The sequence below is a fragment of the Chlorocebus sabaeus genome, chromosome 27 (assembly GCF_047675955.1).
Source record: "Chlorocebus sabaeus isolate Y175 chromosome 27, mChlSab1.0.hap1, whole genome shotgun sequence".
NCBI classification, from domain to species: Eukaryota; Metazoa; Chordata; class Mammalia; order Primates; family Cercopithecidae; genus Chlorocebus; species Chlorocebus sabaeus.
Genome location: NC_132930.1, coordinates 8,745,988 through 8,762,857, shown reverse-complemented (window position 1 = coordinate 8,762,857; position 16,870 = coordinate 8,745,988). Strand labels below are relative to the sequence as shown.

At 41.1% G+C, this 16,870-nt stretch overlaps 2 protein-coding genes across 3 annotated transcripts in view; both read left to right on the top strand.

The window, feature by feature from the left end:
• Positions 1-7,162: 7,162 nt before the first annotated feature.
• DCAF4L1 (DDB1 and CUL4 associated factor 4 like 1) lies at positions 7,163-11,879 on the top strand. Its single transcript, XM_008017527.3, has one exon. It carries the CDS (start codon positions 7,200-7,202, stop codon positions 8,388-8,390), a length of 1,191 nt encoding a protein of 396 aa, XP_008015718.1. The 5' UTR covers positions 7,163-7,199; the 3' UTR covers positions 8,391-11,879.
• A 4,095-nt stretch (positions 11,880-15,974) lies between these two features.
• The window catches only part of SLC30A9 (solute carrier family 30 member 9), a 109,113-nt gene continuing 108,217 nt past the window's right edge, over positions 15,975-16,870 (top strand). For both annotated transcript variants that reach the window (XM_008017529.3, XM_038008588.2), the window contains exon 1: positions 15,975-16,222. In XM_008017529.3, coding sequence (XP_008015720.1) covers positions 16,111-16,222 — 112 coding nt within the window. In that variant the 5' untranslated portion in view covers positions 15,975-16,110. The remainder of the gene's footprint in view (positions 16,223-16,870) is intronic.

Here is a 16,870-nt window from a genome sequence, read left to right as displayed (position 1 = left end):
GTGAGTTACAGAATCTGGCTGCGTTCAAGGACGGATGTTGAAGTGCTTTGTAAACTCTAGTGCTATTTAAAATGATTGGTTATATTACTAGATTACTATGTCTTGCACATAGTGCTGAAAATAAATACTTTAAAAAATGAGTTTGGCATGGTAATGATGATATATTTTATTACATGCATCAGATAGTGTTGACTCGAAAGCTCTATATCAATATATCAATGTTAGGGGTTTATAGAACCACTAATAATGTTTTAGTACGTATTTCTGGCTTTTGATTCTTAGAAACCACATTAAATCATATATGCTAATTCTAGTTGTCAGGTGCATTAGGTCATTAGAATGTCCCCCAAACAATCCATGAACAAATTGTGTCAGTTATATCTTCAAAATATATTCAGAAATACCCAGGCACCGTGGTGTACACATGTAATCCCAGTTACTTAGGAGGCTAAGGAAAGAGGACTGCTGGAACCCAGGAGTTCAAGACCAGGTTGGGCAACGTGGTGAGACCCTATCTCATAAAAACAAAAACAAAAAACAAACAAAAAAGCTAACATATATCCACAATCAGATTCTCTCTTCACCCAGCTCAGTTATCACTGTGAACTAAACAACCTCCATGTCTTACCTTGATTATTCCAGTAGCTTCCTCACTTTTCTCTTCTGCTTTTGCCTGCCTCTCCCCAATTTGTTCTTGATACAGCAACCACAATAATTCTGTTAAATCATACATCAGAATATGTCTCCTTTGCACAAAACCCTTCTGTGGCTTCTACTCTTAGAGCTCTTGCAGTGACTGACAAACGTCTTTTGATGACACTTCTTGTTCCTCATCTCCTACTACTTTTTCCCTCATTTGCTGTGTTCCAGCCACACTGGCTTTTTTGCTCTTTTTTGAATTTGCCAAGTACAAAAGTACTCCTTCTACCTAGAATGTTGTCCTAGATATCAATTTGACTCATTCCTTTACCTCCTTCAGATCTTTATTCAAATGTCACCTTGGTGAGTCCTCTCCTCACCTCCCTATTTAAATATACTACACCCACTTCCACACTGACATTTCTTTTTTCTTGCTTAATTTTTCTCTGTAGTACTTACTGCCTTATAGTGCCTATCATAATGCACATAGCATTATCACACATTTGTTTATTTTGGTTCTCATTTGTGTCCCCACCAGATGTAAGCTTCATTAGGACAAGAATCATTTTCTGTTTTGTTCATTGCTAAAAACCAGTTCCTGGAACATAGTAGGCACTCAATAAATACACATTGAATGCTTGAAACAAAACTTACCCTAGTTAAACAGAAGAGGAATTTTATAAAAAGGATATTAGCTATTTAAAAGTCTGGAGGGAATAGAGAATCAAGCTTGGAAGCTATCTAACCAGGAGTAATGCAGTTTCCATTGGGAACAGTCACCACTATTACTGGGACACTCCCCTGGACTTGTGTCCTTACCACCTCCACTGGTTATATTTTGCCTTACGCCTCTTCCCTTGCAGAAAATATGTCCCATGAGATGCCTTACTTTTCCCATTATTTTATTTCATATTGTAGCCTCTCATAGATGTTCTGATGGTTGGTTGGTGGTTTGTCACATGTGTAGGCCCTTGCTCCAAAGGAGCCCAGGAGAGCAAGCCTTCTACTTTGGGGAGGTAGGCTCACAAGGTAGGACATTCCCCAGATATTGGAATTATGTTCAAAATATGCTGTGCAGTCATAAAATATAAATGTTCTTCACTGGCACTGAGTGCTATCATTAAAAAAAAAAAAAAAAAAAAAAAATCTAGCTTAGGAGACCTGAAGTTATTTTAAAACTTTATGTGTAATCCAGAATCCGTTTCTCATAGCAATTGTTAAATATGTCTGCTTTCAAATTTATTATTCTTCATTCCTGACCTTGTTTCTAAGCTTAACCAATCACATATTTTCTCATTTGACATTCCAGTAATTAATAGCTGAAACCCACTGCCTGGAGAATGGTTTCCATTATGAAGTGGTGCTCCTTGGCTGGAGATGAACAGACAACAGAATGCTTTATTTATGGAAAAGGAATAAGAGTGTGAGTCCATTATCAGAAAACACAGCAAGGGTGTAAAATATTGGGCTGCCATGTTAGAGCACACCTCTTACCATAAAAATCTCTATACTCAGCAGCTGGGTCAGTGCGAAGCCTGCTGCCTAGTTCGAATGGTATATTGAATTATATGACCAGTCTTGGCATCAGTTTACCATTTTTTAAAAAAACTTTTATTTTTTCTTCCTTTCTCTTAGTTCCTTTTTGTTTCTTGCAAGTAGAAAGCAGGAATGACTGTTCGATTATTAGATATTCAAGTTTAGAATTCACTGTCATTACTGCACAATTCATTCGCTGAAATAACAAGTAGCAGATGCTATAGTGCAAGTTAATGAATAATTCTTATTTGTACTCTGGCCTTTCATTGCAATTCATTTGTTACAGACATGTGGGTTTAGTAATTATTATTCTCACACTTTCTAAAATGTTTTTAGCTTTTTAAAAAGCATTTTGCTCCTTATTTTTTATTTCCTTCTGTTTGTTTCGTTCTATTTATTATTCTCCCATTTATCCCAATTGTTTGGGAAGTCTCATGGCTCTTTATGGTTCGCTTCTGAAGAGGAATATGAAATACTTCAATTGATTTGTTCCTTATTGCAAATAAGCCAAAGCCATGGCTTGTTTACCATTACCAGGTTTGTTTACCATTTCACAGGCACACTTGAGGCCTCAGCTTTCAAGGGCATGTTTTCAGCCTGTTACAAACCATGCTTGGCCTTCTTTCTCTAAAGTCTGCTCCTTCCTAACCAGGAAACAGGGCAGGAGTGGAATTTTCTTCCCATTCCAGTTTCCCTTTAGCTGCTTGTGTCCAGAAGTTGATATGGCATAGCTAAAATTAATACCTGAATTGAACCAATTCACCTTCTGTTTTGGAAACAAACAAAAAAAATTTGGCTAAAAAATAAAGGCCTGGGTATTTTTAGAAAGAGCAATAATTAGTGTAAAATGTCACAGAAATATAATATGTTTAGATTAATGTCAGGCAAAAGTTATTTCCAGCAAGCTTCTCAAAGACAAGAAAAGGAATGTTGGAGATATTGGGAAAAATTATAGTGAAATTGGTAAGAACAAATAAGCTGCAGTGAAGCCTATCTGAAGCATTTGGAAGAAGACTTTGCAAGAGGCTCAGAATAGAATAGAGTAAGAATCTATCTCTGTTTATCTTTTTACCTCCCTATCCCTCTTGTATAGATATTGGAGTAAAAAGATGAGGAATGTTGCCCCTTGTTCTTCTCTCTGTGACTCACAACAGTGATGCTAAAGTGAGCAAGTGGCTTCAGACATGAACAGAGGTGGGGGATGGGAAAAATGATCAGTATTAAGAGGCATGTGGCATGCGTGAACATTTAGGAAATTAAAACGTACACACACATATGGTGGAAGCTGGTAAGCCTTGCCTTTTATATACAGTTCTGAATTTTAACTCTGAGAGAAGCAAGGTTTCTCAATAGTGGCACTATTGATGTTTTTTGGAATAATTCTTTGTCGTGAGAGGCCGCCCTGTGTGTTGTAGGATGTTTAGCAGCATCTCCAGCCTCAACCCACTCGATGCCAGTAGTATCCAGTTGTGACAGCTAAAAATGTCTCCAGATATTGCCAACAGTTGTCCCAGGATGAGAACCACTGCTGCAAAGGTCACATGATGTGGTTGGGCAGGATGAGTATGGGACCTGGGGGGCAGAGTTGTGAGAGTTGTGGGGAACGTTTCCAATTTCTCCTATGGAGAAATGGGAAGGTGGATGAAGGAAATGGAATGGCATGGTGGGAATGGAGTATGTAAATTCCTTAAAGAGAAGGAAAGAATCCTAAAGGCTGAAATAATTTTTTAAGACAGTAGATAAAAAGTCATGTAACATATAAGGGAAAGACTTAATTTTTCTAGAAGGTTGATTTATATGTTTATTGAGAAGGAAGGAAAGTTAGTTGATCAGAAAAAGAAGGGGAAGGTGGGGATGGTAAATGAGTAAAAAAAATATATATATATAGTTAAATAATGAATAGGACTGGCCAGGTACGGTGGCTCACCCCTATAATCCAAGCACTTTGGGAGGCCGAGGCAGGCGGATCACAAGGTCAGAAGTTTGAGACCAGTTTGGCCAATATGGTGAAACCCTGTGTCTATTAAAAATACAAAAATTAGCCGGGCGTGGTAGTGGGAGCCTGTAGTCCCAGCTATTCGGGAGGCTGAGGCGGGAGAATCGCTTGAACCCAGGAAGCAGAGGTTGCAGTGAGCCGAGATCACGCCACTGCACTCCAGCCTGAGCAACAGAGCAAGACTCAAACAAAACAAAACAAAACAAAAAAGACGAATAGGACCTACTATTTGATAGCACAACTGGGTGATTATAGTCAATAGTAACTTAATTGTATATTTTAAAATAAAGAGTGCAATTGAATTGTTTGTAACTCAAAAGATAAATGGTTAAGGGGATGGATACCCCATTTACCCTGATGTGCTTATTTCACATTACATGCCTATATCAAAACATCTCATGTACCCCATAAATACATACTCCTACTATATATCCACATACATTAAAAATTGAAAAAAAGAAGTGGAAATAGATTGAAAGCTCCCTCTGTAGAGCAGAAGTTGGATAGATTTTGCAGAAATAACCTTAACCCCTTATTCCTCTCAGTGAAGAGGCCTATGAAATAAAGGAGAATTAAACATTATGTAGTTCTTATCATTTTCATTCCTTCATTCACTTACCTATATCCTAAGTCCCATGTACTATATTATACACTAGACAGTAAGGATAGAAAAATGGATAAGAAACAATCCCTGTCTAAAAATGTCCATAGTATACTAGGATAGACAAAGACGTGTAATCAGTATGATTGAGAATCTCACCTCAAGAGGCATAAGCATGAAAGTCATCTTCTACACTTGGTATTTTGTCAGATTTCATTGCTTCTAAGTATCAGCCTCCTTAGTTATTAAAACTTTCATTCTAGGTATTGAGATTAGGTCCTACTCATTTAAAATATTAGTCTCATATTTATTTCAAAAACTTCTTCCGTGCCTTCCAGAGCAGACTAGACCTGTAGTTCCAATTCTCTTTACACGCAACCCTCTTTTCCGTGTGTCTGCTCTTCCAATGGTGGGATCAGGAGGCTTAAGAAGGAAAACAGGCAATGCCTTAAATGTCTGACTGCTGCCACGTTGCTATGTGCTTTCTCTAGGTCATTGTTAGTGAGAATGCATGGGGTTCCTAACAGCTCCACTGATAACTCAATATCAAGCAGTCCTCTACGCTTTGATAGCCCTTTGCAAGACTTCCTGCATCTGTCAGCTGATTCCCATTTGGCAGTGGTGAAACACATTCTTCTGATACATAGAAATCCCTTGTCTCATGTTATTCCATGGCAAGTGTGTTGGCCTCAATCTCATGTGCTCTCTGAGATCCCAGCTCTGGGGCCTGTAGATTCAGACAGGATCCATAGATATCACCGGATTTCTCTGTAGTCCCTACCAACTCTCCCCAATCTTCCAAAATTCCTGGAAATTCATAGCCTAGGGGCAGTCAGCAAGCCTTGTGGCAGAGGAAACATCCAGATGGGGACTGGAGCTATCAGTCTCCTCTTGGAAGACACCCCAAAACTTTACTAGTATCATGTAATAGGTACAAATGTCCTGAACAGAACACAAAAGATACCATTAATGAAACAACAGAACACAAAAGATACCATTAATGAAACAAATTGACAGTTTGGACAAATTCATAGTTTATTTACTTATTTTTCTTTCTTTTTGAGACAGGGTCTTATTCTGTCTCCTGGCTTTGCTGGAGTGCAGTGGGGTGATCACTGCAGCCTCAACCTTCTGGGCTCAGGTGATTTTCCCTCCCGGCCTCCTAGGCTCATGTGATTTTCCCTCCCATCTCCTGAGTAGCTGGGTCTACAGGTGTGCACCATGCCCTGCTAATTTTTGTATAATTATTTATTTATTTATTTTTTGAGACAGAGTCTCGCTCTGTTGCCCAGGCTGGAATGCAGTGGCGCAATCTCGGCTCACTGCAAGCTCGGCCTCCCGGGTTCACGCCATTCTCCTGCCTCAGCCTCCCAAGTAGCTGGGACTACAGGCGCCTGCCACCAGTCCCCCCTAATTTTTTGTATTTTTAGTGGAGACGGGATTTCACCGTGTTAGCCAGGATGGTCTTGATCACCTGACCTCGTGATCCACCTGCCTCGGCCTCCCAAAGTGCTGAGATTACAGGCGTGAGCCACTGCGCCCGGTCTAATTTTTGTACTTTTTCAGAGACAAAGTTTCACCACGCCGCCCAGTCTGGTCTCTAACTGTATTTTAAAAATACAGGCGGCCGGGCGCGGTGGCTCAGCCTGTAATGCCAGCACTTTAGGAGGCTGAGGCGGGCGGATCACGAGGTCAGGAGATTGAGACCATCCTACCTAACATGGTGAAACCCTGTCTCTACTAAAAATACACACACATTAACCAGGCATGGTGGCGGGCACCTGTAGTCCCAGCCACTTGGGAGGCTGAGGCAGGAGAATGGCGTGAACGCTAGAGGCAGAACTTGCAGTGAGCCGAGATCACGCCACCGTACTCCAGCCTGGGTGACACAGCGAGACTCCATCTCAAAATAAAAAATAAAAAATTAAGGAATACAGGCAAGGCGCGGTGGGTTTATGCTTGTAATCCCAGCACTTTGGGAGGCTGAGGCGGACAGGCTGCTCCAGCTTGAGTTCCAGACCAGCATCGGCAATGCAGGGAGACCCCATCTTTACAAAAAAATTAGCCGGGCGTGGTGTCTTGAGTTCATAGTCCCAGCTACATAGGGCAGAAGTAGGAGAATCACTTGAGCCCAGGAGTTCCAGGCTGCAGTGAGTCGTGGTCGGGCCACTGGACTCCAGCCTGGGTGAAAGAGCAAGACCCTGTCTCAAAAAGAGAAAGGAAAAAATTTAACATCAAGAACTTTCGTCAAGACGCCACTGAGAGAATAGGACAACCCACAGAGTAGGAAAAGAGACTTGTAATACACATCTGCAACAAAGGACTAAAAATTAGCAACACTTCCGTTCGCGCCTGGACGGAACTTCCTGTCACGGAAAAGAACATCCTGAAGAATTTCCTGTCACGAGCAACAGTCCGCAGGAGGAAATGGAGGCTGAAAGGCTGCGACTCCTCGAGGAGGAGGCCAAGCAGAAAAAGGTAGCCAGAATGGGATTTAATGCATCTTCTATGCTCCGAAAAAGCCAGCTAGGTTTCCTCAACGTCACCAGTTACTCCCGTTTAGCCAACGAGCTGCGTGTGAGCTGCATGGAGAGAAAAAAGGTCCAGATTCGGAGCTTGGATCCCTCCTCTTTGGCGACCGACCGATTTAACTTCATTCTGGCCAGTACCAACAGCGACCAGCTCTTCGTAGTGAACCAGGTCGAAGTCGAAGGTTCCAAGTACGGCATTATCAGCCTGCGAACTCTGAAGATCCCTTCATTCCACGTGTACGTGCTCAGAAACCTCTACGTCCCCAACCGGAAGGTGAAGTCCCTGTGCTGGGCCTCGCTGAACCAGTTGGACTCTCACATTCTGCTGTGCTTCCAGGGAATTACAGATGCTCCAAGCTGTGCGGTGCTGCTCCCAGCGTCGCGATTCTTAAGTGTTCACACAAGAGTAAACCAGCCTGGCATGCTCTGCAGTTTCCAGATCCCTGAGGCCTGGTCCTGTGCCTGGTCCCTCAACACCCGGGCATATCACTGCTTTAGTGCAGGCTTGTCTCAGCAGGTCCTGTTGACCAACGTGGCGACGGGACACCAGCAGTCGTTTGGTGCCAGCAGTGATGTCTTGGCCCAGCAGTTTGCTAGTACGGCTCCTTTACTGTTTAATGGCTGTCGCTCCGGGGAGATCTTTGCCATTGATCTGCGTTGTAGAAATCGAGGCAAGGGGTGGAGGGCCACTCGCCTGTTCCATGACTCTGCAGTGACCTCTGTGCAAATCCTCCAAGAAGAGCAATGCCTGATGGCATCAGACATGACTGGAAAGATCAAGCTGTGGGATCTGAGGGCCACTAAATGTATAAGGCAGTACGAAGGTCACGTGAATGAGTCCGCCTATCTGCCCCTGCATGTGCACGAGGAAGAGGGAATCGTGGTGGCAGTGGGCCAGGACTGCTACACGAGAATCTGGAGCCTCCATGATGCCCACCTGCTCAGAACCATCCCTTCCCCGTATTCTGCCTCCAAGGACGACATTCCCAGCGTGGCCTTCGCTTCTCGGCTCGGGGGCATCCGGGGAGCAGCACCAGGGCTGCTCATGGCTGTCCGGCAGGACCTTTATTGTTTCCCCTTCAGCTAATTCTGCAGGTTGCAGCGCGGCCGAATGTGGATTTGACTTAAGGAAGTTAAGAGTATCTTACTACCGTTTCTGTGAGAGCATTTTAAGAGACGTGACATATATAGATCCCATCCATCCGGCTGCCAGGGGTAAGGTGTTAAGAGTTTTATGTGGAGACTTTTCCGTAAAGTTATTTCAGCTAAACTGTGGACTTAACTTGAAAGTCCTTTTCATAAAAGATACCTATTTCCTCTTGTTGAATGCCTTAGAACCGTTAACCACCTCCCCCACCCTTTTTTTTTTAATAAGACTTTTCTAAGGACTGAAGATTGGCAAAAACTAAAATAAATTAAAGCAGCTTCTTTCACTAGTAGCCCTTTAGAGAAGCATAATGATGGTACTGGTAAGACTGACTAGTCACACAGGGTCCCAGGCATCTGTGCTTGAGGAAGCCAGTGGGAGTGGAGACAAGGGAGAGGTAATTTCTCGGAGTCTCTACAGAAATATTTAAGGCTGCAGTTTGGAATCATTAAATTTCTCAAACTCAATAGCAGATCCCTTAAGATTCTCCTTTTATTATTATCCATAGGCATTGAAAGGAAAGAGGGATCTTCTTAAATACGAGAAGTTTTAAACAGTCTTTAATGTGCTTTTGTTGAGGTACCTTTCAGAATGTAAGGTGCAGCAGCTCCGGTTTCTATTATGATGACTTGAAGTTCAGATTCAAGGAATTGGCTTTGACTTTTTGTAATCTAGGAGCAGCAGTTTGTGAGAGGTTTATTAAAAATGTTAAAGAGCCTGTTTTTCTACCAAGCAAGGAAGAAAAAAACATGTAATAATGTTAGTTGCTACTTCTTAATAGCCAAAGCCTGGAAATTATCTGAATTTCCAAAATGCTAAAACTCGTGCTATAATCATACAATTGGATACTGCATAATAATAGAAAATAAGGCACACTTGCTATGTGAAACAGTATGGACCAATCTCAACATGGTGATTGAAATTAGGTAGAAATGAGTACAAACTGTATGGTTCAATTCTGAAGTTCAAAAGCAGTAAAAACTTGTCTATGGTGATTAACGGTAGAATAGTAGATACCTCTGTAGAAAGAAAGGATTTTTTTTTCTTTTTCTTTTTAGGATGCTTGAGAAGTGACATGGGGAAGCTTTAGGAATGCTGAGTTTTCTTTATCTTGACACTTGATAAATACATAATTCATATAGCTATATGCTTCACATTTTTATAGTTTACTGTATATATGTTATTCTTCAAAAAATAAAAATAAGAAAGCAATTAGGACACTATTGTAGTTAGTCAGGCAAGGGACAGTGATGCCTTGGACCTGCATGTGAGAAGTAGAAATGATCAGAAATGATTGCATTGGAAGATCATTCGAAGGTAGTATTATTGGTAAGACTTGCTGATGAGAGTAAACTAGAAAGTGAAAGAATAAAGGATGGCAGCAATTTTTTTTTTGGAGACGGAGTCTCGCTCTGTCGCCCAGGCTGGAGTGCAGTGGTGTGATCTCGGCTCACTGCAAGCTCTGAGGATGACAGTTTTTTTTGTTAACTTTAGAACTGGTAGATGATGGTGTCGTTTACTAACCTAGGGAGGATAAGGAGAAAAAAACTTTAGGTGAAGGGAATGATGCTGAGTTTTAGACATCTACTAAACCTCCAGTTGGAGATACAAAGTATTCTGTAGATATGTGGTCATGTCACGGCTGGTATTACAAATTTGGTGACTTCAATACATAGAATTAAAGTAGATGGGATAGATGTGCTTTATATGACCTAGATGAGGTTAATAATGTAATTACATATTGATAGAAGATGAGTAGATCAATACAGAAGATATGGGGAGTGTGGTTAGGCACAGATTTTTGGAATCCTTTCAGTCAGTTTTTGATACTAACTTGATATGTGACGAGAAATTGTGTAAGCTTTACTTGTTGTTTCTTCAGTGTAAAATGTCTTAGACAATAAAACTAAATGATAAAGTAGATACAGGGTTAAAGGATATATACGTTGTCCCTTTTACATTGTAAGCATTCAAAATAAAACAAAAAAAATTAAACAATGAAAAAAAGACATTGTAATCATTCAGTAAGAACTAGCTGCAGGTATATATATATACACACACATATATATGTCTGATAGTGATATGTCATTTCTTTGGCAATTGACAAAAAATGACTACATAACTTGATAAACTGTTTATCCTCATTTGCAAAGAAAACAAATGCAAAAAAACAAAAGAAAGAAATCAGTACGAAAAGCACAGACACGTAAAAGAAAGGTGGGCAATAGTCTTGAATAGGAGAAAAAGAGGAGATCCAAATGGCTAATATACATTTGAAAAGGCATCCAACTTCATTTATTGTCAAGGAAATGCAAATTAAAATCACAGTGCCACACCACTTTCACTATAATGGTTAAAATAGATCAGGTGGAGTGACACTGGGAATTAAAATAAGAGAAGCAAATGTTGGTGCAGTTGTGAGCAAATAGAACTTTCATATACTATTGAGAGTGTATACTGGTACAAGCACTTGGGAAAGTTAGTAATTGCTAAAGCTAGGAGTTTGCATACTCTATGACCCAGTAATTTCAGTCCTAGGAATATATTCATCAGAAATGCATACCTGTGTCCACCATAATTTGTTAATAGCCCCAACTGGAAACTACCCAAATGTTCATTAATAGTAGAATGGATAAACTGTGGGATATTAACACAATGGAATCCTTTTTGCAGTAGTAAGAATGAACATAGCAGTATGGACAAATCCCACAAACAATGTTGAAATAAAGATGCCAAACACCAAAGAGCACATATTGTACAATTAATGCACATAAAGTCCCTAAACAGACAAAATTAATGTATGTTCTTAGAAGCAGGATTAATGGTATACTTGCAGGGTAGGAGAGTAGTGACCAGAAGAGGATTCTAGGAAGCTAGCAATGCTGGTGTCATGCCAGACCCCTGGTGACTCCAATAGGAATGGCACTGTGTCCGAGAGGCCAAAGAAGACATGTGTAGACAGCGAACAAGACTTGGGTTTATTGGGGGAACTTATATATAGGGATGGTCCAGTGGTAGTAGGCTGAACGGAAGAACCACTACGGTTTGTAAAAAGCATGCAGTTTATATAGCATTGTCACTTAGCACACTCCACCTAGCAACCTCCATTTAACCCAAAGCAAAGGACCTTAATCCCCTGTATTGCCTGTGTTGTAAGGGATGCGCTGGGGGTTCAGATGTCCTGCATACATAAGGAGTGAAACTCAGGATTAGTCACTCCTGATTCCTTAATTTGGGATTCTGAGCACATACTCATTTTAGATCACAGGGTCATTGTCAGAGTATGGTTGTTACTGCTGTCAGGTGCATCTGCTGTATAGTGGGGTACTGGCTACATAGTTTTTGTTCACTAGTGATAATTCTTACAGCTGTGCCTTTATGTGTTTTCTTCTGTGTATTATACTTCAATAAAAAGTTAAATTTTAAAAACCCTAGTAAGACTTTCTCTTGCTGCCTCCCCCTGTGGCTTGGGGAAAGAATTGACTCTTCACAAATGCTACCCTCTCTAAAAGTATTACATCTCCATGCTCTGTCTCAGCTTAATTCCTCTCAAAGATAAAGGTTATCAAACAGTCAGTCTCTTGTTTCCAGGAGTATTTAATAATTCAATTATTCCAGCTGTAATCTGAATCTTGTTTACTACCCTCTGAGGAAAAGGTGTGTGTGCATGTGTGTATATGTAATTTTTTCTCCACCACACCAGGTAAATTGCAGGAGCTTTTATTGGAGAAGCTAAGTAGTGTTGAATAAGAGAGCTATGATCCAGGTATATAGTTATCATTGGAGAAATCATTCTCCTTTTCTTGGATGAAAGTGGCAAAGAGTGAACCTAAGTTTAATGGTAGTGGAATACTAAATGGCTATTTGACAAGATAATTGTAATAAAAAAAATCCCACAAGTAATTTCATAGGATAATGTCAGAGGGAAAACCTGTAAGAACAAGCCACTCCTTTCTTCTCTCCTCTACAGTGCTCACTCAGCCACGTAAATTGATTTGGAGTTAGAAGACCTGAGTCTGATTCCATCTTCTATGACATTCTTGCTAAGTGAACTGTGGAAAAACCTTTCACCTCTCTGAAAAATGGAGATGAGGATTAGCAACCTGGTCAGAAACCATATCAACTGCATGTTTCATTTCTTTTGCATTTTTGCGTTTACAGGCCAAATGTGTCTGTGCAGAGCCTTATTGCTTCTGACCATTGTTGTATAGGAGAGAGGGGGTTTGACCAGATAATTCTTTTTACCCATGTATAAGCCACTTCTGTTTCGTTTTTTGTTTTGTTTTGTTTTGTTTTTTGTTTGCTACAGATGGGATCTCATCGTGTTGCCCAGGCTGGTCTTAAACTTCTGGCCTCTTGCCTTAGCTTCCCAAAGTGCTGGCATTACAGTCATGAGCCACCAGCACCTGGCTATAAGCCATTTTCTTTCTTGCTTTTTTTTTTTTCCAATACAGAGTCTCACTTTATCGCCCACCTTGGAGCGCAGTGGTATAATCTCAGCTCACTGCAACCCCCGCCTTCTGGGTTCAAGTGATTCTTATGCCTCAGCCTCCTGAGTAGCTGGGATTACAGGTGTGCGCCACTATGCTCAGTTGATTTTTGTATTTTTAGTAGAGAAAAAGTTTTGCCATGTTGGTCAGACTGGGCCATTTTCTTACTGAAGTGTTCAGGTGGGCAAGCTCCCTCCTTCCCCACTCCTAGAGGCAAAGAAAAAAATCCCCAAAACGTGATGACAACAAATATGTGTGTGTTCAAAATTAAATTTGTGTTCTTAGTAAGCCTCATGACAGAGCCACTTACTTTATTTTGTAATGGATTATCTAAGTCAGTTTTCCAGATAACCAGCCAAGTTTATCTCAAGATCAGAATTATTTTCCCAAAGCTATAGACAGGATGAAATCAAGGAATAGTAGTCAGCTCAATTGCACAAGCAAATTTCTGAAAGATGCTGGAACTTCTTCAGAGTTAATGGAAAACCTTGCAGGAATCATGGTGTATGGTAATAATCAAATGACACTTCACTCCTCTCCTACTTCTATTTCTATCTGACTTAATAAAGTTCCCTATATTTAGGCATCTATTTATATCATGAATCCTCATGAAACTCAGACAATTTTACACCACGTTGATCACATAAAATGGTGTAAAAAATATCTGGGGAAATTCTCTTTTAACGTACATCCCAGAAAAAAAAAATAGAAACACCACATTTTCATTCGAGTCTTTTGAAAAGACCTCACATTTTCTTCCAAAGGCAAGTACCCACTGACTTAGAAAGAGTGGTGCTTAAGTGCTTAAATCTTTGTGCCTTGGTTTCTCCATCTACGTATAACTTATTTAAGGTATTATGAATCAGACAGTGTACATAGAGGGCCTGGCAATTAGTAAATGATTAATATTACTACCGTTGCTATTACTGTTTTAAATTATCAATATGTTCATTTATAAATTTGCTGCCTCTTCCAATAGAAAATCAGCCCTATGATACTAGAATCTTACCTGTTTTGTATAGGCAACGCTGAATGTGTCTCAAATGGAGCATAAAAGCAAAGTCTCTTGGTAAGGATGGGATTTAGGGTCAAAGGAAATTCCCCTGAGGAACTCTAAAACTGACATTATCTTAAGTTTTAGCACTTGGGGAAGTTTCAAAGACTTTCCAAAGGATAAGTATATCATGATATGTAGGTATAAATACCATGACAACTGCAGAGTTATTTTAATCCAAGTCTGTTGAGGCTTTATTATGTGACACAGCAATGTGAGGGTTAAACAAGGTAACACTTTGTTACCTTTGTTCTTCAAACTTATTTGGCAAATCAAGGGTACTGGTAGTTTATAACAAATAGTAGTGTCTAAGTCAAGTTACACCTCAACTATACCAGGAAAAAGGACAGGAAAAAATTAACACACGGTGAAATTTTACTGTGCACCAACATTATATTTTACACATCAGGTGGGCCGTTATGGAAATTAAGAACTCTGCACAAAATGTATTTTTTTTTAAAGTTTTGTATCACAAAAGGTACATATTTTCTTCTAAAAATGATTAGAACATACAGGTAAACAAAATAAAAATAATCCTATCGTACAAATTAGAAACAAAACCTGAGAAGTTCTGATCAAGCTTGCCTAAAATGACAGTTGAAACCAGAGCCATTTTAAGAATGCAAAATATGAGATTAGTTTTGTTCAAAAATAATTATCCATAAAAGTTAATAGATGTCTGCACACGGTTACCATAAAATAAGAGGTAAGCCTTTATGTATTTTTACTTCATAATGTTGAATTTCTATTAAAATCTATTACAAGAAAGGGAAAGTAACTTTCCAGTAATATTCAGATTTTTTAGTAATACTGAGCCTATATTTATGGGACATCTCTTTATAATGTTTGTCCACTGAATATTTTAAGTTATGTTTGTCATAGGAAATTAAATTTGCTTACCATTCTTACGAGAATTTCTTCCCTTTCCTCATTTGGTTATACTTAATTAGTATAAAAGACTTGTTGATTTTTTTTTAAAATTAAGGACATACCAAATTTCCCCCTGAGATAGTTATTTTGGAGTAATATAGATAAGCGACGCAGATTAACTTTAAAACAAACCACCATACATTCCATTCGATTCATTTTTGCCAGGCATTGTTTTAGCCTCTTTATACAGCCATGTACAAAATAGACAAGATTCCAGCATCATGATGCTTATTTTCTATTCTAGGTCACAAATTAGACAAAACCAAAAACCAAAAAAAACCCATAATCTCAGAGTGATAAGCATTTTCAAGAAAATTATATAGGACAGCGGGGTAGAGAATGACCAGGCCTACCATAGCTAGGGTGGTCAAGGAAGGCCTCTCTTGAATTTGAGCTAAGAGCTGAATGAGCATGGCAGAGAGAAACAGTTAACGTGGATACTTTCTTTCTTCCTGGGACCAGACTGTTTCGAAGTCTCCATACCTCCGTTTACCCTAACATTTCATGAACATATAAAACCTCTTACATTACAGGCAAAAATCCGAGGTTCACAGATTAGTAGGGCAAGTAACTGATTCCGAAGTGTGTACTTGCCTTTATGGTACTGGATACACACTGGTGTTAACAAGGAGAACGATGTACGTAGCAGAGGTTCGGAGATTACTGGACATGTTGGCTCCAACTCGAGTTTATCCTGGCAGGCTCTAGGTAGAGAGGCTCAGAAAACCTGCGTCCATCCTTCCCATCTTTCCTCTCATTTCCGAAACCATGGTCCTGGCTTCGAGTCTAGAAAAAAGGAATAAGTAGACAGAACTCCCAAAGGACAGCTTTCCTGGCTGACCAAGATGTAAACGGTTTACGTGATGATTTCCAAGCAAGTGCAAAAGTACAGGTGCAAAAGACGACGGCGGACACCAAGCTTCCCCTGCGGCCACGCCCTCCCCGCTTTGGGGGTCTGGGTCCCTGGGAGGGAAGGCCTCCTTATTGGTGTTCAACGCTTTACGTCACTTCCGCTGCTTCCACGGCAGGCGTCGCTAAACGACGTCGCCATTTCCGGGTCACTGAGGCAGCCTGTGGCGGCGGAGGTATCAGTGTTCGCTGATGTCCAGTCTATGGAGTCAGTCGGTGTCGGTGGCTGCGCGGAGGCAGGAGGCGGTGTCCGAGTAGGGGCCCGTGCCCCGCCAGGATGTTACCGGGTTTGGCCGCCGCCGCCGCGGCCCACAGATGTAGCTGGTCCTCCTTGTGCCGGCTCCGTCTGCGATGCAGGGCGGCGGCCCGTGGCCCCGGCGACCGCCAGGGTGAGTGTCCCGCGCTGGCCGCTGGCTCCGTAGAAGCCGAATTGGAGGGCCAGGATGGGTTCGGCGCCTCGCCTGGGGCAGGTCCCCCGCTTGCCTTTCGCCAACCTCAGAACCTTCCTTTCCGGCCTCCGCTTTTCCAGTTCACCCTGCGCAGCCCGCGGGTGTCCTGACAGGTCTCCCTGACTCTGATGCCTCCTGCAGCCCTAGCATGGCCCCCGCGGGAACTTGTGGGCATCTCGCGGGCCGGATTGCACCTCTGAAGCCTACTGCTTTTTACCAAACAAAATGCTACGTGCGCATCGCGGTGTCCCGCGGTGACTCACCTCCGCGGTTGGAAATTGCGGACTCCGCAAAGTTCCAGGGTCTTTGGAGCTTTCCAGCGCACCTTCATTTAACACTAGGTTGAGATTTTCTTGGCCTATTCTTTTTCTTATACTCCCAACTTATTTTCTTAAATTTTCTAAAAGGAAGGAGGAGTGCTACTCAATACGGATCTTTCGGAAGAAGTACGAAAGTATCCGACGATTATTGAATGAACCCAGTTTGGAGCCGAAAAACAAAGGAACTCTTCAGCTCGGCTGAGCAGTCTTTTTGGTGAAAAGGTGTCAGTTGTAATTGTAACCCAGAAAAAAAGGTGGTTGAAGAGAA

Bases quoted from the DNA above. Each gene is read 5' to 3' on its own strand.
- DCAF4L1 (XM_008017527.3), top strand. From the start codon at position 7,200: ATGGAGGCTGAAAGGCTGCGACTCCTCGAGGAGGAGGCCAAGCAGAAA.